The sequence below is a fragment of the Carcharodon carcharias genome, chromosome 5 (genome assembly GCF_017639515.1).
Source record: "Carcharodon carcharias isolate sCarCar2 chromosome 5, sCarCar2.pri, whole genome shotgun sequence".
NCBI lineage: Eukaryota > Metazoa > Chordata > Chondrichthyes > Lamniformes > Lamnidae > Carcharodon > Carcharodon carcharias.
In genome coordinates, this window is record NC_054471.1 from 171,926,082 (window position 1) to 171,952,275 (window position 26,194).

A 26,194-nucleotide genomic window follows, 5' to 3' on the forward strand; every position below is an offset into this window, starting at 1 on the left:
TATGTTTATAAAAAAGATGTGTGACAACTTATGGTCAATGTGGTCTCCTGGACAAGTTTTGATTGTCTAGGGATGACCTGGAGGGAACTTTCTGTATGGCTCCTAGTGAATAGGGAGTGTCTGAACTGTTATGCATAAAGGCATTAAGACTGTATGGGGCAAGAATATGTGAACCAATTTTTCTTTTCTTGCCTGACATTCTTATGATTCTTTCCTCACAATCTGGATACTGGAGTCAATTGTAGTCCCCCACCAGTGTTCTGGTTATGATCAACAAATTCATTGAACAGACATGGCAATGAACTGGAATCACTCTGGTCTAATTAGTTTAATCAGCAGGAAAATTATTCATCATTGCAATCTTACCTACCTTTTCAAGAAACAACTCTAACTGCACTGCCAACTTCCTACTAAATACAGCTTGGTCAAAACCATAAGCTCACTGAATTGGGTTTGTGTCAGTTAGAGTATGGAACTTCTGCAGCAGCTGCAAAGTTCTACCAAGTGATAGCTAATGAATTCTGGATATACAAGTGTCACCAGGCAGTGTCCTCTAGTAACTGTCGTCCAAAGTCTGGAGTTTCCTCAGCAGTCATTGACAATCACGTTCAGCATTGAAAAGGCGTTTAAATCAAATGCCACGTACCAAGCCGGTATGTCACAAACTCCTCATGCAAGAGACTCTAGCAAAGAGGTGACAGGCAAGTACATTACCGTAAGGAGCAATTAAAGTAGAGTGAATCACTGCACTAATGAGGGAATTAATTAAATATTTAGAAGAAAATTGAGACAGGATACAAGGGGATTTAGATACTGGATTACAGTAGTTAACTTAGATATAATGGTGCTGCTCACTTGTACATACACACAATCAATCGAATGACCCAAGATTGAAACTTCTAAAATTCCATTAAAATACTGGGTGAGATTTTCCAGCCCTGCTCACCACGGAGATCAGCTGGTCCTGCCAAAATTCAATGGACTGCTGAATCTCCTGCAACGAGCCCCACCACGTCGGGGCCGGAAAACTCTGGATTTTTCCAGCAAGTATAAATCAGCAACAAAATAATTTGAAGTAACGCATGCTTTGCAACCCATATGTTTAAATTGTGTAGCTGCTTGTCTTATAGCAACTAAATTCAGAACACCTGGGGCAACAAACTGCACAAGTAGAGTTACTGAATATCACAATTGCGACTAAGTTTCTGGTCCCTGTCTTCAGATACTACGGAGTGCTCAATTACACGAGATGAGTTTCCGTGGAATCAACACCACCACCTCATTTCTATTCAGGATATTAATAACCTACCGTATTCTGATTCCACATTTTTACAATCCTGGAATCTGCTGAAATAACCAAATCTAACTGTTCCTGGAATTCAATCGATTTAACTGGTAGTCCGTAATGATGGTCCTTGACAATCAGTGGACGGCTTGAACGAAGATCATATAACAAAACCTGGTATTGAATATCAAAATAACATCTGAATTTAGCTCAAGAGAGTTGGTAAATGATTAACTGAATTTAGTTCTATCCACTTCACAACATTCAAACCAAGTTCGCAGTCAAAGAGAAATATTCAGCAAATACTAATTAAAAGTTTTTTTTTAAAACATCTGAGAGTAATACTGGCAATGCCATATTCACTGCCTTTATTACTTTGTCCTACGAACTTTACTGTGGTCCTCTTCCTTGAATTGCCACAAATTAGTGATGGGGACTCTCGACAATGGCAGTGCCATTAAAAGTTATCTGACACTTGAGTTGCTTCATTAACAAAAAACAAGTCTTAACAATGCACTTAGAAAATCATAGTCTGGTTAAAGTCAACATGGTCATAAGAAAGGGAAATTCTATTTGACAAATTTATTAGAGCTTTTTGAGGAAGTAACTAGTAGGATAGATAAAGGGGAACCAGTAGATGTAATATACAAATAGGTTTCCAAAAGGCATTTGGTAAGCTGCCACACAAAAGGTTAATATACAAGTGCTCATAGCGTTGGGGGTGATATATCAGCATGGATAGAGGATTGGTTAACAGAAGAAGCAAACAGTATGGATAAATGGGGCATTTTCAAGCTGGCAGGCTGTGAATAGTGGAGTGCCACAGGGATCAGTGCTCAACTATTTACAATCTATATTGATGGTGTTAGTCTAAGTTTGCTGATGATACAAAGCTAGGTGGGAATACAAGCTGTGAGGAGGACACGAAGAGGCTGAAAAGGCATGTCGACAGGTTAAGTGAGTGGGCAACAAGGTGGTGGATGGAGTATAATGTAGAGAAACGGGAGGTTATTCACTTTGGTCATAAGAATATAAAAGCAGAACACTTGTAAAAGGCATGAAACTTGCAAATATTGACAAAGAGACTTGGCTTACTTGTACGAAGAATACAGCATGTAGATACAGCAAACAATTAGAGAGGCAAATGACATATTGGTCTTTATTACAAGGGAATTTGAATACAAGAATAAATAAGTCCTTCCATAATTGTACAGGGCTTTGGCAAGTCCTTATCTAGAACACTGCACAGTTTTGGTCCATATTTTTAAGGAAGGATATACTTGCATTGGAGGCAGAACAACAAAGATTCACTAGATTGGCCCTGGATGAGAGGGTTGCCCCAACATGAGAGAGCAGGTAAATTGGGTCTACATTCTCTGGAGTTTAGAAGAATGAGAGGTGATCTCACTGAAACAGACAAGATTCTGAAAGGGTAGAGACAGAGGTTTTCTCTGGCTGGGGAATTTAAAACACAGGGGCACAGTCTCAGGATAAGGGACTGATTATTTAGGACTGAGATGAGGAGAAATTGTTTTACTCAAGAGATTGTGAACCTTTGGGATTCTCTACTGAACAGAGTTGTAGATGTTCCATTGTGGAATATATTTAAGGCTGAAACTAACAGATGTGGGGATTCTCAGGGAATCAAGGGATATGGGGAGCAAACAGAAAAGTGGAATTGAAGCCAAAGATCAGCCATATTGAATGGTGGAGCAGGCTCGATGCGCTGTGTTGTTTACTCCTGCTTCTATTTATATTCTCAATACTGGATTCACAAAGTTCGTTGATGAAACAGTTGAAGATGATGGGTTGAGGAAGGTTCCTCAAGGAACCCATGCAGTAATGGCTTGCCTCTGACAACCACAACCATCTTTTTTTGGCTGAAAGCTGGTTTGTGATACAGAGTGACGCCAACAGCTCAGGTTCAATGTCTATATTGGCTGAGACATCCAACCTCGCCCCTCACCTGAGATGTGGCGACCCTAAGTTTAAACTCACCACCAGTCTTCTCTCTCTAATGAGAGAGCAGCCTAGGGTCCTCTGGGACTATGGCGACTTTTCTTTTTTTGTTAGGTATGATTCCAGCCAATGAAGATGTTTCTGTTTGATTCTCCATGTTTTCATGGTGCCATGCATACCTGTTGAATGCTTCCTTCATGGCAAGGCAGCTATTTTCAACAGAAACAAGTTTGAGATTGAGAAAAACTGCAGAGAAAGCAGTCACTGCTTTTACAAATCAGTTATTTTACTTAAAGCAATAAATTTATTGCAGTTCTTTCCCTGTGCCATTGCACAATACAATTTTTTTTTAAATGGATGTAGCTGGATAAAGGAGATGACTCTAAAGTAATGAGGACAAAGGATACTAAAATTCATTCACATTTTGTGCAAGGGACATAATATAATTCTTTTGAGTATAATATACCCATACGCCCAATTTTAGGTCACAACTTTTGTAGTTTAGTATCCATGAGGAGCGTATCTTATACTTGAACATTTATGGTACTTTAGGTTCATACAAAGCTAACTCTCATACAGCAAAAGATAAACAATACTGCCTTTAGCTGTAGGCAGTTAGAATATTTGCTGCTTGGCTGATTGGAAAACATTTTAGTGAAGTAGAGCAGGTATATTTTAGTGAATCAAAATCATTTTTAAGTTTATATTAAAGTTATAATTAATTTCTAGCTTTCCGGATTGTTTTTAAATGATGGCACAACAGAGGAGACATCAAGAGCAAATATATTAGATGGTGCAGTATATTGGTAATATACCCACAGCAACCAAGTTGGAGCATCAAATATTTGTAAATTTGTCTTGGGCTTCATTAATTGCTAATCAGCTACGGTTGCAACAATTCAGCTACTTTTGCACTGATGCAAAGTAGTTTTGGGTACACATCAATGCAAAAATGGCAGAACACAAGAAACTACTCAGGTGTTAAATTCCTGAGAAATGAGACGCTGGACAGATGTACTCTGCATTTTGGAAATACACAAGTCCGGTCTAAGCTGAGTTTAAAACAAATCACTGGTTCCATTCAGCCTACATGTATTAAGGAAGCACCCTTCCCATGAAATGAAAACCATGCCAACCATAAAGTGATATGCTCTAAGAACTTTTGTGGTAAAATAACATTTTGTGATAGAAAGGGCATAGAAGGGAGAAGGGAAAATCATTTTACATTGAAATCATTTTAAATTTAAAAAGCAATTAAGGAATTAATCTTTTATGTATAAAATTGCAAGATTATGAGTTTCACATGTTGCATCATGACAACGACAAGACATCACATTTTGTTTTAAATTAAAACAAGGCAAAAAGCCAATAGATCAGTCTTAATTTTGGACATGACACTCACCTGACCTGTTGCGGTGCCAACAGCCATATGCAACGCTCCTTTAAATTTCAAAGCAGAAATAGAAGGCAAACCATCAATTCTGTAATTAAAAAATGCAATTAATGAAGGGCATTATTATACACTATTACTGCTAAAAGCTGGGTTAAAACCCTTTCTGCCAGCCAGATATCTCCAGACTGAACAGGTGATCTAGACCTAAAAAAAAACGCTGGAAATGCTCAGCAGGTCTGGCAGCATCTACAGAGAGAGAAACAATATTAAGGTCTCTGTGACCTTTTATCAGAACAGAGCCCGACGGACTTCAAAATTTAAATCAATGTTCCAACAAATTAAAAAGATCTTGAACAATGTACCTTCGCACTTTGGGCAACTTGATTAAGTCCATAGGTCCTCTAGATTTTTGTGCATGGTCATGCACGCATGGTAACTTAAAGGAATCTACTTGCATGCGGAGCCCTTTGGGTTGCTGCATGCTTAATGAGAACATTGAGATTCTTGAGATACCCACAGATTTTGAAGATCTTACGTAGAGGTAGATGTTCAACCCTATGATCTGTTTGAATGGCAGAACAGGCTCGATAGGCTGAATGGTCTAGTCCTGCTCCTATCTGATCTGGGATTGACTCCCATTGAAGCAATAGCTCCTCTCTAGTAATTTGAAGGTACAGCCATGTTTAGTCAGTTTTCTCACTCACTAGGGATGCATTTTTAGAGTGTCTTGTAGCAGTGGTAAGATACAAACTTTTTTTTCTCTATTCCTTCCATTAAATCAACTTTGTTGTTTCTTCACAAGGAGGAAGAAACAGAAATTATTCTTTAATGAAGGTGTCCATTCGCCATACCAAACCCTCATGTCTCAAAATTCAAAACGGGACAAAGTGAGTAAAACAATTTAAGTGGAAATAGAATTGAGCTGCTTGTACATTATGGGTGAGATTGCCAGAACCTGCAGAAGGTCCATGTATTGTAGTTTAGACACCCTAATTTAAGGATATTTTTTGTCTTTCTTTGTGGAGAAACAAAGTTGAATCTATGAACTCAACAAGGAACTGCAGCAAGCCACCCCTTGCGAGAGAGAAAAACCAGACTGAAGATGGCTGTACCCATGGTGAGACAGAAAAACAAGACTTAACATGGTTGTACTTTCAAAATACCAGATTGGCTGAAGTAGTCTGGTTGGACTGAAACTCAGCAAACAAAGAAAAATGTACAACTAGTCTGGAGTTTTGAGGGCTGGTAAATAAAATCGAGGTACTAGTGGATGATTGAGAGTTCTGGTAGCAACTGTTACTCTGGTTTGTTCATTATCAACTGTAAACTCAGTGGACTTGCTCGCTTCAAGTCTAGAACTTAGTGAACAGAGTTAAACTACAATTCTGGAACTACAACCTAAAAAAGGAAAAGAAAGCTTTTATTGACTATGCCAGCAAGATCGCATTGTGTTCTGGAGAGGAGCATTATACCATAATACTATAACATAAAATCTAAGTGCTATTTCCCACAGGAGCAAAGGAACTGCTTTGATGCCTTCCAATGGTGGACCTCCATTTAACATCACCCAGCAACAAAAGCTTAATTAGACCAGAGCAATAATCTGCACTCCTACTTGCTCAACCACTTCCTGTATGAAAATAAGTAAAGAAGATACATGCTGCAGGAAGGGGTTCAATGTTGTTTCTCAGGGAGATTTATATTTAAACAAAAATAAAAGTCCCTACTTGTGCAGTGGTACTTGCTTCATTTTGATGCTTATTAAACATTGCTTTTGGAATTAGCTGCTGCAAATGCCTACAAAATAACAGTGACTACAATTCAAAAGTAATTAATTGGCTGCAAAATACTACGTGCTCAGAAGACATTAAATAATGAAGTTCATTATTTGAAAGTTATTTATTGTGAATGTTCAGTCATTTCTAATGAATAGCGAAAATGTAGATATATCATCCACACATATGGAAAACAACTAGCTCCAGCTGAAGAGTTCAAGGGAGAGCATCATGTGGCCTTGGGTCTGCAACCATGATTTCTCAATCATGGGCACGTTATTGCTGGCAAGAACCAGGGGTGGTTCCCTACCCAGAGGTGAAAAAATAAAACCAGACACAAAAGTCAGAGGCAAGAAGTTATTAGATTGCAGCACTAAATCCACACAATATTAATCAACCTGTCATAGTGGTGCGCACAGGCAGTCAAGACCAAGTATACTGTTACAGGTCATGACTAGAAAATCATGGGATAATTGACTCAATAGGCAAAATGGATGGGGGAGAAAAATCAGGGAAGAGAGAAATGAAGAAGGGGAGATCAGAGGATGAGGAGGGGACAAGTTCAAGTTTGAATTATTTCACTTTGCTTAGGCTATTTCAAGTGGAATTATTCTCTTCCATTGTTTTTTATTTATTTTATGATTCCATGGCCACTGATGTATGTTTACTTTTCAGCTGAATGGCAGGGTGAATTTGAACCACTGAGAAACTGCTCTCAAAGCTTCATTTCAATGATTTGCATCAGCAAGCATTTTATCATTTTCAATGCTTGGTTTCCTTTGCTTGCATTGGCACTGGGGCAACTAGAAATTTATTTTTCTGCAAACGGGTTATATTGAGAATTTTTACAGCTAAGTAAAAGGCTGTTGCTCCTATTGGACTCAAGTATTTACATATGTGCACAGTGCTATCTAAATGCATCTTTGGTATCTTCGGATCATTCAGTGTTTCTCGTAATATGTACCACATTATATTGCTTACTCAGCATCAGTTGTCACACTGCTCAAAGCACAATCAAGCATTCCTACTCTGTTTCTTGTCCGTGGATCCCAACATTCCACTTTACCCTGAAATGGACAAAAAAAAATTGAGGTAAAACTTATTTATTCAATGTTTAGCAAAAAAAAAAAAATCTGACAAGCAAACCAGTGCTTTGTATTACCTCAGTTGACCCAGTAGCAAACAGGTAGTGTGCAGGGTTAACATCACATACATTGTTCTGCCTGAGAATATAAATAGTTGACATTAAAATGTATTTTTAAAAAATAGCATTTTGTCTGACATTTTACTACCACACAGTACAATCAGATTCATATTAAAATAGGCATAATATATATAAATTAAATACTACAGAGTTCCTCAAAAGTCTCAATTACATTCAGACCATCACTAATTTGAACTTATTTGATGATTGTTGCCCATTATTTTTCAATTCCAACTCCAAAGTAACAATTCTTTCGTAACCTAGGCTTAAATGTAGTAACTTTTTAAAAATAGATAACATGGTTTGGTTTCCTTTTTAACTTCTGATGTGTTCCTGATTTCTAGTAGGGAAATGCTTACCTGCATTTGCCATGTTTTATTTTTTGCCATTTATACTAACCTTAGCAACATAACGCAGAAATAAAGACCAAGTGCCCATGCCTTTGTAATTTTTTTTAAGAATAATTAAAAACAATGTAATCACTCAGTAATTCAACATTCTTCTTCCTTCGACTCAAGATGTTATGCAGATTACTTTTATAAGATTTTGCAATAAAGTAGCATATAGCATGGTGAGGAAATAGTTCCTCCCAGTGGCAGAAGTGCTTACTTACACAATATAACCCCACTTCATGCAGTGGTACAAAAATAGAACTACATAGCTCGAGTGATCTGCCTGAGACTGAGCTGAATTTCAAAAGTAAACACCCCAGCCACCAATGCTTTATTTCTATGTCTGCATCATCATCGATCTCCATGTCTACTATAACTCTTATTTTAGTTTAACACCTCTAGTCAATTATTTCAACGTTCCCTTTGCTGGCCTTCACAAAGTGCAGAACTCCACTCACATCCCAGCCCTCAGTGTTAATTTCAAAATTTCTGTCCTAATTTACAAGTACCCCCATGGCCCTACCTCTGCAACTCCATGCTTGCCTTTGCTCATCCAACTCTGATCCATTTTGTAATTCATGTCTGCGCCATCTTCAATGGCAGAGCATTCGACCATTTCACTCTATGCTCTGGTACACTCTCTTTAAATTGCTCTCACTTGCAGCCTTGCTGCATTCCCACAAAGTCTACCTCGTCAGTCAATGACCCTAAACTTTCTCACATTATTGTTCAGTATCCAATTACGCGTCTTTGTGAAATGTTGCGGGATATTTTATTGTATTAAAAAAGTGCGATAATAGTGTAAGTTGTTAAAATACTTACGAAGCATCTGTCTGTAGAGAATTTAGGAATCGTCCCTGTTCCAAATTCAATCTGTAGACTTCAGAACTGGATGAGCACAAAAGTAAAAGCATAATAGCATTTAAAAGAGAAATAGAAGTCATAAAAGTTCTTTATTTTCATAAGTCTTTACTATCAACAGCAGTTTCTCTGCAATCTAGAAGTGCCTTCAATGGCACATTGGTGTTTCAGAGCTGTTTTTTCTTTCTATCCTTCCCGCCCTCACCCTGCCCCTCACATCTAGGTTATGAAGTTTGATGAAGTTCATTTCTCCACTCCCAATTACTAAAATTTTTAGCTATGATTTATTATAATTCAGTTAAGATGACAAATGCATGATTTTAGAAATGGTTCACTGCGAAGTAAATTGCTACATTTTCTGCAGTCACTATTGCTAGATTGTCATTCATAAAAGTGTCCATAAATGGGTCCAGTCAGCCACTCCTCTACTCTACCCAAAGGAAAGTGCACGCATAAAATAAAACACACTTCTCATTGCATTCTTTGTAAACTATGAACAAATGAATATCTCCAAGATCAAAGTGTATTTACAAGCACTACCAAGCACAGATGAAGTCCATTGACAATCACAACGAATGATTGTCAATTTCCCCCTTTACAGTAATACGAAACCTGATGACTGCATTAATATGGTGGAGGGATAAGAAACCAAGAGTGCAAAGAGAATTAAATACAAATCACTGATAAATAGCACCCATGCCACTTACTGAGCAAATCAGAACAAAATAGGTAGAAATCATAAAATTCAGAAATATGGGTCTACTTAGTTTCACAGCCTAGACTTAAGAACACATTTTGAAAATAATTGCGAAGATTTATTTCTAAAGTCACCAAAAACTTCGGTGTATGTTTTATGTAAACGTACCACATTATCCAGTATTACTTAATTTTAACCATCTGACAGCTAAAAAGGATTTAAAAATAACATTTACATACCTTGCTCCTACAAAATAGAGATCACATGATGGATAATGATAGGAGAAATCTCTACCAAACTTAGGGATTCGTGTCCTATAATAGTGGCCATGCTGTGAATGAAACTCTACATAACGGTCACACTGCAGGAAAATAATCTGTAAAAGCAGAAAAGTAGCTACTAAAAAAGCAAGAATTATTGCATAATTACTTACAATTTGGTTGAAGTGCTTGGAGAGGTTTCTCAGGTACATTAATACATTATAATAAATACAAGTCTTCTAGTTGCTTAAAATACAACCTTTACATTAATAAAGTGTAGCAGGGTACACATACATACCTTTGAATAATCATCTGATAAAACCTCAAACGTTACAACTGTAAAAGAAAATCAACTGGAAATTACATTATATTTACTTTCACTATATTAATGTTATACCACAAATTGAAATATACAAAATATACATTAAATAAACAAAACTCATTTTTAACAGAAATTGTGAAATTTGCACTTCTTAGTGCTTGGAAGTATTTGTAATTTCACAATTTCTAAAGTTAATTAAATTTCATTTTATGTTCTTATTTCTAAGGAAGTATTGTAAAGAAGTATTGTAAGGCTTTCTTGCTTATAACCACACCTTAGAAATCTATTGGCATAACAAACCTAGTAACTAGTTCAATCAATCTGATCAAAACAGTATAAATGCTGGAAGTTTTATCCGTTTCAAAATCAACATAAAAAAAGAGCCTACTCAAAGATTGCTGCCAAATTTTTTCCCCATACAAGCTGGAAAATTGTCCGACTACCACTTGGTACTCCAAAAAGCAATGCAACTAATACTGAAGATCACAGGCATAATCCACTTATTCTCTAATCTCCAACATACATATTGTGGTGCCAGTGTCCCAGCCATTGCATTAGTTTTAATACAAAGTAACAATTTAAAATAAGGTTACACTTGCTGGTGTTTTACGAATCATTATCTAAATATTATTCTTATGAAGGCATCTAGGGGCTAAACTTGGCAACCTCCTCCTATCTTGCTCCACCAAGCACTGCCTCTTGGACTCTGCTAGTTTTTTTCACTCATTTATGGATTGTGGGCGTCGCTGGCTAGGACAGCATTTATTGCCCATCCCTGACTGCCCTTCAGAAGGTGGTAGTGAGCTGCCTTCTTGAACCGTTACTGTCTCTGCGGTGTAGGTACACCCTGTGTTGTTGGGGGGGGGGGGGGGGGGGGGGGGGGGGGGAGGGGGAGTTCCAGGATTCTGACCTAGCGACCGTGGATCAACAAACACAGCCCTTCTCTCAACATTTCCCCTCAGAACATCATTTAGGCTAGAACAGGGCCTTTGCCATATTATTATTATGAATGACTTCATAGGTGGAATCAACTTGCCCCTTCCCAACTGGCACCCCCAGTAATATTTTTTGGACATGGCCCCTTAAAATGTGTGTGTTTGGCTGTGCAATCATGGCAACTTAAAGAGGTTGCCTTGTTTGTGGGAACTTTTGGGCTGCTGTGCAGCTTATAAGGAACATTGGCATTGGCTCTGCCTTTGCAAAATGCTTTCAACTTCCCTTTACACTCAAAATTCTTTGAATGTGTTAGTGCTTCCCAAATATGTGCCTATCCTTCCTGCAACTACACGTGTGATCTTTTCAATCAGGTTTTCACCCTGTCATAGAATCGAAACAGCTCTAATCAAAGTCACAAATTAATTCCTTGATGACTGTGATTAATTATCTCTCCCTGATCCTCCTCCTTCCAAGCCTCTCCTCGGCTGTCCAGCTTAGTGGGACTGCTTTGTTTGGTTCCATTCTTCCCATCCAATCAGTCATTGCATCTCCAGCAGTGATTTTTCTTCCCACCTCTGGAGTCACCCTATTCTTGGCCCCTCTCCTCTCATCTTTGTGTGTGATATGCTCAAGAAGCAACAAAGACATAGGATTAGGTTTCACATGTTTCCAGCTGATACCCACCTCTACTTCTTCAGCACTTCTCTCAACCCCTCCACTATTTGAGATGTCAGCATGCTTGTTTGACATCTAGTTCTGCACAGACTACTATTTCCACCGCTGATATATTAAAATATAGTGCCTTTGTCCCCAGTACAATCTCCATATGCTGGCCATTGATTCTATTTACTTCCTCAGCTATCATCTCAGGCTGAACCTCTCTGTAAGTAACTGTGGCACCTTATTCAGCCCCAAATTAAGTTGCCTCGCCATCACAAAGAATGTCTACTTCCACAATATTGCATAGTTTCTTCCCATCTCAGCCCATTTACTGCTGAAACCATCATTGCCATTGTCACCATTAAACTTGACTGTTCAAATGCCCTCCTAGCTAGCCTCCATCACCTTCAGCTCCTCCAAACCTCTACTGATAGGATACTATTGAGGGCCAAATCCTACTAACCTACTAACCACAATCTCTGTAACCTTCCCCATCCCTGCAACACTCCAAGGCTGCGTTCCTCCAACTCTAACCTTGTGCCTCCAGGAATACCTTTTTGTGACTTCAACGGCCATATCTTCAGTTGTCTATGCTTCAAATTTTGAATCACCTTCAGATCTCTTCTGCCTCCCTCCTCCCTTGGTCTAAGATCTTTCTTAAACCCCACATCTGTGACCAAGCTTTCAATCAGTTCTAAATTCTCCTCCTTTGACAATCAAATTTTGCCAATTATGTTTTGGTGAGTGCCTGAAGACATTTTTCACAGTAAAGACACTATGCAAATGCCAGTTATTGCTGTTTAAAATTAATCATAAATAAATTTCTTTGTACAAAATTATATTAAACAAGAACATTTTTCCTTCAACATATCAGCAAAAAGGTATGAAAAACAGAAGAAAAAACAAAAAAAATCAAACTTTTAGATAGTATTGCAAACTTATAATTAAATGTTGCATGGTATAAATTAAAAGATATAGCAGAGTTGAAATATATTCTATTTTCTTTACAATGTGTTTAGGTCATTTAAGTTTTACTTAAACTTTATGCCAATTAATTAATAATGCCAAAGAGAATTATGTATTCAACCTTCTGAATCAAGACATCGTTCAAACTTCATTGATAACTGGTATGTGTCATAACATCGAATCCGTGGCTTGTACGTTCCTGCAAAGATAAATAGTTAGTAATAGAAATTGGACATCAATAATATTTATTCATTTATTCTCAAAAAGAAGTTGCTGCAATATCACAACAGAAAAGATTTAAGTTCCTTTTTAAAGAATGCTTTCAGTATTTGATAGATCATTTGTAGCTTTCAAACTAACACAAATAAACTAAAATACAAAGGATAAAATATATGTTTACAATTTTAAACTCAGGAGTATGAAGAGAGATATTTGTAACAAACAAGATCAGTCCTTACATGCCTCCTTTCTGGTAGCGAAGCTCAAGTTTGTCCAGTTTTCCTTCATGACTCAGAGCCGATACTGAATTTTTGGATCTATTTCAGTTTATTTGGATATATTCCTAGATATTTCAACAGCATTAATATAGTATGCACCTCATCTATTCTTCTCTCCTCACTACTTGCCTATGTACCTTGAACACCGTGTACCAATTTGAATAAAAATTTTGGACTTGAACCCAACACTTGACTCCTTTTTATTCCCACATTTGGGCTCATCACTCCTTCTCTTGCCCCTCAGCCTTTCAGTTGTACCCCCTTGGATACTTTGCTCCCCATCCTCTTTACCCTCTGTTTTCCTACTCTATTCCTACCATCTCAGGCTTAAAATCCAATTGTATAAACCCATAGCTTATCCTCTACACCTTACTTGCATCTTCCAAAGAGCCCAGCTAGGCAGCCATCACTGTATCCTTATGAGTAGAAACCCCAACAGCCCTATTCTGTTCTTTATGGATCTTCCCACTGAGCTTTCATTAACAGCCAATCTTGTTGGTCTCTTGTACATCACATTTACCCTACATACCATTACCCTTGGATTCCACAAGCCATCAACACCTCATAGAACTTCTCCACATTTCTCTTCGGACTATCCATTCAATCAAAGCCTTTGCCATCCACAAGATTATTAATGTTTCTGTCAATATCCCAGCTTTAACTGAAATTTGGCTCATGGGTGGCAATATAATGGCTCTTACTGCAGCAATGCTGTCTAGCAATATTTCTCACCGTCTACCCCATACCCAAACTAGTCTAGACCTAGGAGGCACGGCTTAAAAATGAGGGATCCCCCAATAAAAATGGAGATGAAAGGGAATTTTTTCTCTGAGGGTTGTTAGATGTTGGAATTCTCTTGCCCAGACAGCAGTCATTGAATATAATCAAGCCTGTATTACAAATTTTTGATCGACAAGGGTGTCCAAGGTCATGGAGGGCAGGAAGGAAAGTGGAGTTAAGGCCACAATCAGATCAGCTATGATCTTACTGAATGGTGAACCAGGCTCGAGGAGCTGAAAGGCCTACTCCTGCTCCTATTTCTTATCAGCTTATGAATTGGCCAGTCATCTGTCAGTCTTTCGTACCATTCCACTGAGCACCTCATTCTCGTTTACCTCGAAAACTGAGAAGACCAAAGCCATTGGGCTGGATATTAGCACAGTGGTGGGCAGAGGATGGGGTAAGGTGCTGTTTTGAAGTCAGAAAACACAGAAGAATGGGTTTCTTCGCAGGCATTCCAAATTTAGCAGCGGGGCACGATTAGCATTTTTAATCTACTTTTAGTCTCGGTCGCAGCCAGCCAGATTGAGTGACTGACCAGTTGCTGAGCAAGTTTATCTTCAGCACCAGGGTCCAGCTAAGAGTTGGAGGAGAGGGGGGAGGGGGATCAGAGGGCAGAGGGAGAATCAAGGTCCAGAGTAGGATATCGGAGGCCAGATGCGAGATTATGGTCCAGAGCTAGAGCTGGGTGAGGGGGTTGGGAAAGAGAATTATATGCCAGGGCTAGATTGGTAGTTGCAGGAAAGCTTGGAGGAGCTGTGCAGGTTAAAAGGGTTGGGAAGTCACATCAATGCGCAGGGAAGTTGGTACACTGGACCTAACCGGTAAGGGAAAAGGCACACCCCCTCAATTCTGCCTCCCTTTAGCTGCTATGTTCTCTCAGGTCCAAAAAATCTGGTTGGCTAGGGATAAAACTAAAACCATGGTTAAATGAGGCATATAGACCTGTTTTATTCAAATGCCAACTTGCTTCTTGGGAGTGTGTTGGCTGTCTTTCAACCTCCCTCAACTCCATTAAAATCAGAAGTGGCCAAGCTGGTTTTAACATTCTAGCCGACCTAAACCCATTTATTTTGGGGTGTTAAAATTCTCCCTGTTGCTTTTGGCCCCTACCGTAAACTCTGCACTCTTGCCTTTTCCTGCTCAAAGTCTCAGGCTGAGCCATATTGTTCATAATCTCAGCGTTCTTTGCTCCCAAGCCAAGATTCTATACCATGTCCTCATCACAAAGACCCATTAATTCTACTTCTGGACCACTACTCATCTCCACCGTTTCCTCAGCACAACTACGCCTGAAAAGTGCCTCCACACCTCTGTGACCTCCTGAATTAACTATTCCAAGGTTCCACTAGTTAACCTTCTATCTTCCACTCTCAAATTTCAACTCATCCAGAGCTCTGCTGCCCATAAGACATAGGAGAAGTAGGCCATTTGGCCCATCAAGTCTGCTCCACCATTCAATGAGATTATGGCTGATCTGATAATCCTCAACTCCACTTTCCTGCCTTTTCCCCATAACCCTTGATTCCCTTCCTGATTAAAAATCTGTCTATCTCAGCCTCGAATATACTTAACAACCCAGCCTCTATAGCTCTCTGCTGTAAAGAATTCCACAGATTCACTACCCTCAGGGAAGAAATTCCTCCTTATCCCTGTCTTAAATGGGCGACCCCTTACTCAGATTATGCCTTCTGGTCCTAGACCCTCCCAAAGTGGAAGCAACCTCTATCAAGGTTGCATCTACCAAGAATCTTAGATGTTTCAATAAGGTCGCCTCTCATTCATCTAAACTGCAATGAGTACAGGCCCAACCTACTCAACCTCTCCTCTTAAGAAAATCCTTCCATCCCCAGGATCAACCTACTGAAACTTCTCTGGACTGCCTCCAATGCCAGTATATCTTTCCTTAGATTAAGGGGACTAAAACAGTTCACTGTATTCTAGGCATGGTCTAACTAATGTCCTGTATTGTTTTAGCAAGGCTTCCCTATTTTCATACTCCATTCCCTTTGAAATCCAAGGTTCCAATTGCCTTACCTTTTACCTGCTGAACTTGTATGTTAGCTTTTTGGTGTTCATGCACGAGGACTCCCAAATCCCTCTGTGCTGTAGCTTTCTGCAGTCTTTCTCCACTTAAATCATAATCAGCTCCTCTATTCTTCCTGCCAAAATGCATAACCTCATATTTTCCCACATTATATTCCATCTGCCAAGTTTTTGCCCAGTCACTTAACCTGTCTATACTCCTCTGTAGACTCCATCATCTTCACAGCTTGCCTTCCCACCTATTTTTGTGTCATCTGCAAACTTAGTGATAGTACACTCACTTCCCTTATCTAAGTTATTAACATATATTTTAAATACTTGTGGCCCTAGCACTGATCCCTATGGCACTCCACTGGTTACAGGTTGCCATCCTGAAAATGCCCTCTCATCCCAACTCTGCCTTCTATTAGTTAGTCAATCCTCCATCCATGCTAATATACTAGCCCCAACACCATGGGTTCTTATCTTATTAAGTAGCCTTATGTGCAATACCTTATTGAACACCTTTTGGAAATCCAAATATATTACATTTACTGTTCTCTCTTATCTATCCTGCTTATTACCTCCTCAAAGAATTCTAATAAATTTGTCAGGCACGATTTCCCCTTCATGAAGCCATGCTGAGTCTGCTTGATTATATCATGCATTTCTAAATGCTCTGCTATTACATCCTTTATAATAGACTAACATTTTCCCAATGAAGGATGTTAAGCTAACTGGCCTATAGTTATTTGCTTTTCTGTCTCCATCCCTTTTTGAATAAGGACGTTACAACGGAAAACTGCCAATCTTCTGGGACTTTTCCAGAATCTAAGGGTTCTTGGAAGATTACTACCAGGGAATCCAATATTTGTGCAGCTACTTTCTTTAATATCCTAGGATGCAACCCATCGGTCGGAATTATTGGCCTTTAACCTCATTAGTTTCCCTAGTACTTTTTCTCTAGTGATGGTTATATTTATTTCCTCCACCCCTTTTGCCCCTTGACTATTTAATATTTTTGGAATGCTATTAGTATCTTCTACCGTGAAGACTGATGCAAAGTATTTATTGAACTCCTCGGCCATCTCCTGGTTCCCTATTATTTTCCCGGCCTCATTCTCTAAGCGTGCCAATGTTCACTTTGTCCTCTCGCTTTCTTTTTAGAAAAAGCTCTTACTGTCCGTTTTTATATTACTTGCTAGTTTATCCTCAGTTTATTTTCTCCATTTTTATTATTTTGGTCATCTTTTGTTGGTTTTTAAAATTTTCCTAATCTTTGCCACATTGTACAGTTTTTCTTTCAATTTTTTACTATCCTTAACTTCCGTGGTTAACCATGGTTGGTTGATCCCCACCCACATTCCATCCCGAATCAAGATCCCGCTGTCCTTGCTCCTGGCCTCCCACCCCAATGCTTCAAATTTAATAGTCTCATCCTTGTATCTTTAAATCCTTGATGGTATTGCCCATTCCAATATTCCTAACTTATTCTAGTCCCACAACCCAAGACACAACCTGCATCCCCCACGAACTCTCCATTTTGCAGACTCTTATATCAAGTAAAATCATTCTCTCTTTATCCCATCATTGCAGTGATGCCTTTAGCCACTTAGGCTCCACATACTAACTCCTTTTGTTTAACTCTTCTATCTCCCTTTAAGACCCTGATACATCCCACCTCCCTGATTTTAGTCACTCCTGCCAACATCATCTTCTTCGATATGCATTATTTTATTTTGTATTGCTTCTGAAGATCTTTGGGCTTTATTTTTACATTAAAGGTATATGATGATTGCTGTTTATGCTTCTCAGCATTAAATTTCACTGGTTATTCTGCTCACTTACATATTTTATCCAAATATTTCTGTAATTTCTGAATGCATTCAAAGATCATGTTGATTTGGTATCTTATGCACATTTGGCCACTTTGAAATAAGCCTCTGACTCCAAGTCAATTATGTAAATTAGAAAGAGCCACAGTTCCAGACCCCAAGACATCCCACTCAGCACTCATATGCCATTACCCCTCACCCCCCCGCAATTCTTGTCCTACATTCCCCAACCCCTATCCTTTATCCAGCACCTAATCCATTCCCAGAGTTTACACTGAATCACTAACACTTTAACCTCAAGTTAACTAAGCTCAACGAATTGTCGCCATCCGATTCCTTACTGACTACTGTTAGTTAGGATTGTTGTGCAGATGATTTGCAAGTTTACTCCTGATAAATGATTTCATTATTTTACATAGAATGGAAGGAAGAGTGATGGGTTTCTACTTGTCTGCTTGTTTTATCACCCTTTTTGAATATAGTCACCATGACTGCTCATTTCCAATCTATTGGTACTGTTCCAGTGTCCAATGACTCACCTGATGATTGTCAGCAACTTATAAGTTTCCTCTCTAGTTTTTCCAATTCTTGGGTAAATACAAATTGTTCCTGGGGGTTTGTTGGATTGTTTACGGTCTTTAGCACCAAAGTGGTTGGTTTTCTAATAAATTTTAATTCTGTATAAAACTTCCAGCTAAATGGCTGTTTAAGGAAGACAATAGAACACAAATGTCAACCAGCTTTGCTCACTATCGTACTGGGAGATAAAATGAGAAACCAAGTTAGTCCAGCCTATTTTGCCACAATGGTTCAAAGAGTTATATATTGTATATAAGAGATTTTTATAAACCAAGTTGAAAGACAACAATGACAATGAAACAATTTAACAGAAGGGAAATAGAAATTACACAAATAAAACAAAACCATTTAATTTACCAGTTGCAATGATATATTGCCCATCTCTTGAAACTTTAATGGTGGTACTAACTGTCGGCATCTCGAAGTCCTGGATAAGCTCAATTCTTCTACGTACATCTAGAGAGAAAGAAAAATATTGTTTTTTTGCTCCCAGGCAGAACCAGTTGAAGGAGAATGCTACATTAAATAATACACAATGTATTATTCTGTTGCAACTCAGTCGTCTTACAGCCACATGGTCTAACTTCTGTAAATGAGCACATTGAGGTTAGTAAGAGAATAACTGCTGCTGAAAAGTTTTTCTGTAGATTTGCAGTTTTTTGCAGTTCTTTATCAAGGTTGGATGAAAGATGTAGAGTTGGACAGGCTTTATTTTCCTTTATTGTTAAAAGATAACCCTAACATGCTTCTTGCTCACACATCAGAACATATAAATTATGCTTGATCATTTGAAATTATTTTTAAAAAGCCCAACAAAAAGCTTTAGCTTAACTGCATGCAACTCCTATTCATAGTAAATCAGCAGAAGTATGGTGGCTTCTCAGCTCAACAGTTAACTAGCTTAAAATAAAACCAAAACGTTCTTCCTGATTCAACCAGTGAAAATATATGGTATTTTCATCTTGGGCATCTTCCACATGGAGTGGATTAACACACACAACAGGGCTGTTGACAGTCTTTTAACAGAAATGCATTGTTATATGGCAAGAGAAAAAAGTGGCGTAGAAACTGCATCGTATAGTGCTTGCTTTTCAGGTGAAGAGCAAGCAGTGAAGGATTGAATATTGTATGTGCTTGCTCTTCTGTGCCAGGCATGCACCACATGCCAAGTTGGTCAAGTGCCCTGTAATTGTCCAGAATAGGCATTATGTTCATTGTCTATGCATTTGGGGGCCTTTTGGAGACCCATTCCTGAAATTGGTTGGCGGTTGACTGTAGCATGCACTGTTCGTATTGTGGCCAGTTTTCACAGATGCAGAGCAGTCAAACCAGTGGTCTTTACAGGGACTACTGCAGTTCCCACCAAAGTAGGTAGATGAAAAGCTGTGGAGACAGTAGGAGCTCTTCTGTTACATGGGCAGCTGCCAGTTTCTCCAACGACCAATGTTATCTTCTTCCTGATCAGCACACTGCTTCATGGAGCACAACTAGCACTCCCAGCATTCCAGTCACATCCTGATGCTCCAAGAGGACCAATTTTTCATGCTCCTCTTACTCCTAAGTTTTGGTGCTGATGTTCATGTTTACTACCGCTTTCATATCAAAGTCAGGGAAAAAACAACTCCAGACTTTAGGCATACTTAGAAATTAAAGATCCAAAAAATAGCAAGTGCAAAGGAATGACCATGAGTGGGCTTTATGGCAAATATAGAGTATAAAAAGAGATCAAATAGTGAATCTATATGGAACTTCAGTAGGGGCACAATTGGAGCAGCGTGTACAGTTTTGTACTCTACATTTTAGCAAGGACTTGAGGCAACTGAGAGGGTACAGTGTAGTTCCATTACAATGTTGCTGGCATGGCTTACAAATAAGTAGATGACTTGAAAAATTGGGCTACAGAGATTAAGAGTTGATTTAACAGTATTTAAGAGTATAAAGGAATGGGGTGGAGTAGATGGAGACAGAGTGTTTCTGTGATTGAGGGATCTAGAACAATACATAGTTACAAATTAAATGCAAGAACAAGAGAAACTTATTTTCCTTTAAACACACAGGGTCATTAGTCACTGAAGCACATCAACATTTAGAAATAGGTTAGATAGGTGGTTGAAGGAGAGGGGAATAAAGGGATACGTGAACAGAGTGGCAAATGAAATTAGGGCTATAGCTAGCATGGAGGATATACCTGAACATGGACTGGTTGAGCCAAACAGGATATTTACAAATTGTAATTTCTATGCAATATTATGGTGACTCAAGATAAGGCAGATCTATATACAGGGATATGATCTGGGCACATTCTTGATTATAACGTAACAATATATTAATCTACAGGTTTATGAAGGGAAAAAGAGAGATTGTATGTCAACACTTGTAATCCACTATTGAATTCCCTGAACCATACTTCAACCCTTCTCTCAAGACTCAAAAGTAACTCCTAATAATGTAGAAATGGTACACAGGTAGATATCTCTAACAAACATACCAATAACCATACCTAAGGTCATCATCCATTTTTTGTATCCAACAGCAAGTGATTGATTGAGGAGAAACGTTACTACTTGATCTGGTTTGATGTGACTGCATCTAAAGTGTTATATTTATTTTAATCTCTGTGTATAATACTGAAGAAAGTACAGTGAAGATTTACGAGGATGATTCCTAAATCTAGAGGACTGAGTCATGAGATAAGTTTGTCTACCCTGGGACTTTATTGCCAGAAGAATAAGACCAACTTCTATATATGTTATGAAGATTTTCACAGGCACAAAGAACATTATTCTCTCAAATATGGGATCACAGGAAGATTTAAAGGTAACTCTGAGCTAGAGCTCCTTGCTACACAGTTTTCTCCGAATCATACTTTGCTCCACTGTTTCAGGCCCATCCTTCCCCATCCCATCGCCCTACCTTGCCTATAGTTAATTACCAGAATCTGTGGGGAAACTTGTATGAGCTAGAATAAAAATACATTTAACTAGTTAGTGACATGCTAGTTATGTTGCATCAGTCTTGATTGAACCAAGTGTTCTAAGACACCAGTAGAATCTGGTAAACACTAGAATTAACTCCAAGTTCATACTATCTACAACCTACACCATAGGAGATCTACTAATACTTACACATATCAATCTTGCTTCTAAAAGACCAACAGCTTGCAGTTGCTTATTTAACATTCAAGATGCTATACAAAGGGAATAAATAAGGGGAAAGTGCACCCTTCACACTTCCAAAATATCTAATAATACATTTACATTTGTACACACTTCCTGACAACAAAACCTTGTGTAATCAACTCTTGGTAAAACTGTGTCAACTGTTTCTCAATTATAAATTCCCATTTCTGCATTTATAATCAGAATCTCACATGTAAATGTATATTCTAATTGCATCTACCCAATGGTGCCAAGTCCATTGCTTTAGTTCTGCTTCCCTCAGCTCATCCTGTATTACAGTATAAATGCTATACCACTTTACTTCTCAGCATCCTAAATTGTCCTAAGCTCTGGTATTTAATGATCAAAAAGACATATCAAAATCTTATAAAATTAAGGACAGACTGAACATGGGATTCTAAAAATCGTACTTGTGTGCACCTTAGTCCAACTATACCCTGCCCACTACCTACCATTTAACCTGAAGATAATACTTATTCTGACTTCTCCATGTTCAATGTTACAAATGATAAACTAATTACAAATACATGCCCTTCCTGTCAAGTAGCAATTATTTCCTTCTGTCAGGTTAATCCCATTATGCTTTTGATCACACTTATCTATTCATTTTACTTACCTGTTGCGGGGACCTCCCTATTGCAAGTTCCAATTTAAAGCTCCATGAGCAAACTTCACCAACTGACCTCAGGATAAGTGTGTTTGAACTATTTCCCCAAAGGCAGTGCTTGAGCAGTGGCCTTAAAAGGGACAGGGCAGGTAAAGTACAGTCCTATTTTTCTAACTGAATATCACAGGGCCCAGACTTGTCTGATTTCAGAATGCCTATAAGCAATACTATGGAAGCGAATTAGAAACACAGCTATGTGCACACAGGAAAAAAAGGCAATATCTCAAATATTACATTAAAATCACATTTTAATTTATTACAAAACATTTGGGTGGAATCTTGCACTCACCAACATCATCCTTCTGCAAACGTCTCTTATTTCTATCTGAAAGCCACTGAAATGAAAATAAAAATCCAAAAAACAGTTACAGTTCAGACAGTAGCTATTTGGAGTTCTTGGAGATGATGTGACTATATAATCATTTTTGTAGAATTATTTATGATTCAACATCTGAAACTTTTAAAGAAAATCAATGACGCTCAAATACAGAGCTTAAGATTATAGCTAACTGTAAAAGCTTTGCCAACCATGCAGTAGCCACGGCGATGAAAAGCATCACCTGAGCTACATGATTCATAAAGGCTTCATAATCCTAAAGAAATGTCAAGCATACACCTGACCTTGTTCTTTTTTTAAGAACTATATCTCAGCACATTTGGTTTTGTGGATATTTCTCACACACCAGGTGGTTTTAAAAAAGATCCAATGATCAAATGGTTAACGGCTCAGTACTTCACAAGCAAGGACTTTCTCAAAGTATTTTTAAAAAAAGGGCCATACCTAATGTCTGAGATCTTTCCTACAGCTAGAGTATTGTAATTTAAATGACATTCCTTACTCTACTGAATTTTCAATGGAAGCTACAAGTACTGTTATGCAGAATTCAAAACTTATGATGCAACTGTTTAAACATACCAAATTAAGCCAAGTGTTTAACTTAGTAACCAGAAAAAAGAAAAATCCTTACTATTTGACCAATCTATAAAGTGAGCAATGCATAACCTCTGCCAAAAGCTCAAGAAATATTATCTTCCTGGAGGCTTACCTGACATTATTTAATTCAATGTGATACAGGTGAACAATTCAATTGCATCCCAAATGCAGGCTTCAACAGATAATCTCAGCTACGAGTATTTGGAGATAAACACACAAATGCGTGGGGCCTCCATTCCCTACACTTTCCCACGCCACCCAGTTCTCCCTGATTTCCCCCACTCCAGCCGCTTTCCCCCAGCTTCCCTTGGCAGGCACCTGCATTCAGGCAATGCTAAGCATCAGGACTCACTCAAGGTCTCGCTATCACTCTCATTGCACCTAAGCCCCCATAGCCTCCGATTAGGGGGGAGGGGGGTGGTGGGGGGGGGGGTGTGTGTGTGTGTGTGTGTGTGTGTGTGTGGAGGAAGAGACCATGCTCACGCGTGAGAGAGGGGTGCGAGTGTGTAAGGAAGGGGTGCATGTGAGAGGGAGGGGGCGTATCTGTATGAGAGAGTCTGAGAAAGTGGTGCATTTGTGAGAAAGAGAGAGGGGTGTATGTGCATTTGCATGGGGGGGGGCGGTGTGTGCACGCACATGTGTGCGAGAGAGAAAGAGAGAGAGAAAAAAATCAATTTATTCTTTTGACTTTTTTTGCACTTTTCATACATTAGCTTAAGTTTTGAAATTCTTGATTGAGTTTTTTTTTTGAGGAGATAACAGAGGTTGATGAGGGGAATCTGATTGATGTGGTATACACAGGCATCCAAAAGGCATTTGATAAAGTGCTACATAATAGATATAAACTTTGTTGACAAGCCTAAGTGACAAATCAGAGCAGTGGTGAGTGGCTGCTTTTCAGACTGGAGGAAGTATTAAAAAGTGGATTTCCTCAGGGGATGTACTATTGCTTTCCTTATATATTTCTGACCTAGACTTGGGTGCACAGGACAAAATTTCAAACGGGCAGATGACAAGACCTGGAAGTATAGTGAAAGACTTCAAGGTAATACAGGCAGGCAGGTGGAATGACCAGACACATAGCTAATGCAATTTAATGCAGAGAATTGTGAAGTGATACAAGGAGACAAAATTTAAAAAAAGGAAACAATTCTAAAAGTGGGTGCAAGAGTAGGCAAATTTGGGAGATACATGTGCACATATTATTGAAGGTGGCAAGTTGCAAAATGGTTAAAAAGCAAAGATCCTGAGCTTTATAAATAGAAGCAGTGTACAAAAGCAAGGAAGTTAAGAACCACCTTTAGGAAATACTGGTTTGGCCACAACTAAAGTATCATGTCCAGTTCTAAGCATGAAACAAAGTAGTATGTGAAGGTTTGAGATAGGGTGCAGAAATATTTTGAGAATGGTTGCATGGTTGAGGAATTTCAGTTACATAAACAGATTGGAGGAACAGAGTTTGTGTCCTTACAGAAAAGGGAAGCAAGAGGCGATTTGATAGGAGTGTTCAAATCATGAGGGGTCTACGTAGAGATTGTTCCCACTGGTGGAAGTGCCAAGAACCAAAGGACACTCATTTTAGCTGATTGGCAAATGAAGCAAGCAACAGGACAGAAAAACCCTTTACACAGCATGTGGTCAAGATCTGGAATGGACTGCCCAAGAGTGTGGTGGAGACTGATTCAAACATGGCTTTCAAAAGGAAACTGAATAAGCATCTGACGAGAAAAAACTGCAGGGCACAGGGAAAGGACAGGGGATTTGGACTTGCTAAATTACTTTTGCAGAGAGCTGGCAGAGATTCAACAAACTGAATGACCTCCTTCTTTGTAGTAGCCATTCTAAGATTGCTCTTGGGCAGTCCCTCAGGATCAAGGATGACTTGATGACTCTGGTTCGATGGGTTCCGAAATGGAGGTTAAATGCAATGCTTGATTTGAGGACTCTGCCTCTTGTGGGGCAGGTGGTGCTTGAAGGTTGGACAATTTGATTGTTTGGAGGTTTGCACACTCCCTCAGACACCTTGATTGCACCTCTGCAAGTTCCTGACAAAATCTCTCAATGTGTTCAGTTCCTTCCCAAACGAAGGCCTTCTCCATTTTGTTCAGTCACAAGCCCGGTTCTCCCATGAGTCAGCAGGGTATATTTGACCTCTTCAGGGATACCTTGAGGACATTCCGAAAGAGTTTTTGCTTTCCTTGCGGGAACACCCTGTTCAGGCTGAGTTCCGAGTACAGCAGTTGCTTTGGGAGTATAGGGTCAGGCATAACAATGACACAGAGAAAAAAACAAAAAAACTGCGGATGCTGGAAATCCAAAACAAAAACAGAATTACCTGGAAAAACTCAGCAGGTCTGGCAGCATCGGCGGAGAAGAAAAGAGTTGACGTTTCGAGTCCTCATGACCCTTCGACAGAACTTGAGTTCGAGTCCAGGAAAAAGCTGAAATATAAGCTGGTTTAAGGTGTGTGTGTGGGGGGCGGAGAGATAGAGAGACAGAGAGGTGGAGGGGGTTGGTGTGGTTGTAGTGACAAACAAGCAGTGATAGAAGCAGATCATCAAAAGATGTCAACAACAATAGTACAATAGAACACATAGGTGTTAAAGTTAAAGTTGGTGATATTATCTAAACGAATGTGCTAATTAAGAATGGATGGTAGGGCACTCAAGGTATAGCTCTAGTGGGTTTTTTTTATTTTATATAATGGAAATAGGTGGGAAAAGGAAAATCTTTATAATTTATTGGGAAAAAAAAAGGGGGAAACAGAAAGGGGGTGGGGATGGGGGAGGGGACTCACGACCTAAAGTTGTTGAATTCAATATTCAGTCCGGAAGGCTGTAAAGTCCCTAGTCGGAAGATGAGGTGTTGTTCCTCCAGTTTGCGTTGGGCTTCACTGGAACAATGCAGCAAGCCAAGGACAGACATGTGGGCAAGAGAGCAGGGTGGAGTGTTAAAATGGCAAGCGACAGGGAGGTTTGGGTCATTCTT

The 26,194-nt window shown here is 39.0% G+C and overlaps 1 protein-coding gene across 1 annotated transcript in view; it reads right to left on the reverse strand.

Moving 5' to 3' along the window:
* The window catches only part of nol10 (nucleolar protein 10), a 70,521-nt gene that overhangs the window by 41,654 nt on the left and 2,673 nt on the right, over nucleotides 1–26,194 (reverse strand). The window contains exons 2-11 of the mRNA XM_041188874.1: nucleotides 22,562–22,607; nucleotides 18,784–18,882; nucleotides 12,832–12,909; nucleotides 10,125–10,162; nucleotides 9,806–9,942; nucleotides 8,831–8,896; nucleotides 7,575–7,635; nucleotides 7,394–7,479; nucleotides 4,647–4,725; nucleotides 1,310–1,459 (exon numbers count right to left, since the gene is read on the reverse strand). Of these exons, the coding sequence (XP_041044808.1) occupies nucleotides 1,310–1,459; nucleotides 4,647–4,725; nucleotides 7,394–7,479; nucleotides 7,575–7,635; nucleotides 8,831–8,896; nucleotides 9,806–9,942; nucleotides 10,125–10,162; nucleotides 12,832–12,909; nucleotides 18,784–18,882; nucleotides 22,562–22,607 (840 nt within the window). The remainder of the gene's footprint in view (nucleotides 1–1,309; nucleotides 1,460–4,646; nucleotides 4,726–7,393; nucleotides 7,480–7,574; nucleotides 7,636–8,830; nucleotides 8,897–9,805; nucleotides 9,943–10,124; nucleotides 10,163–12,831; nucleotides 12,910–18,783; nucleotides 18,883–22,561; nucleotides 22,608–26,194) is intronic.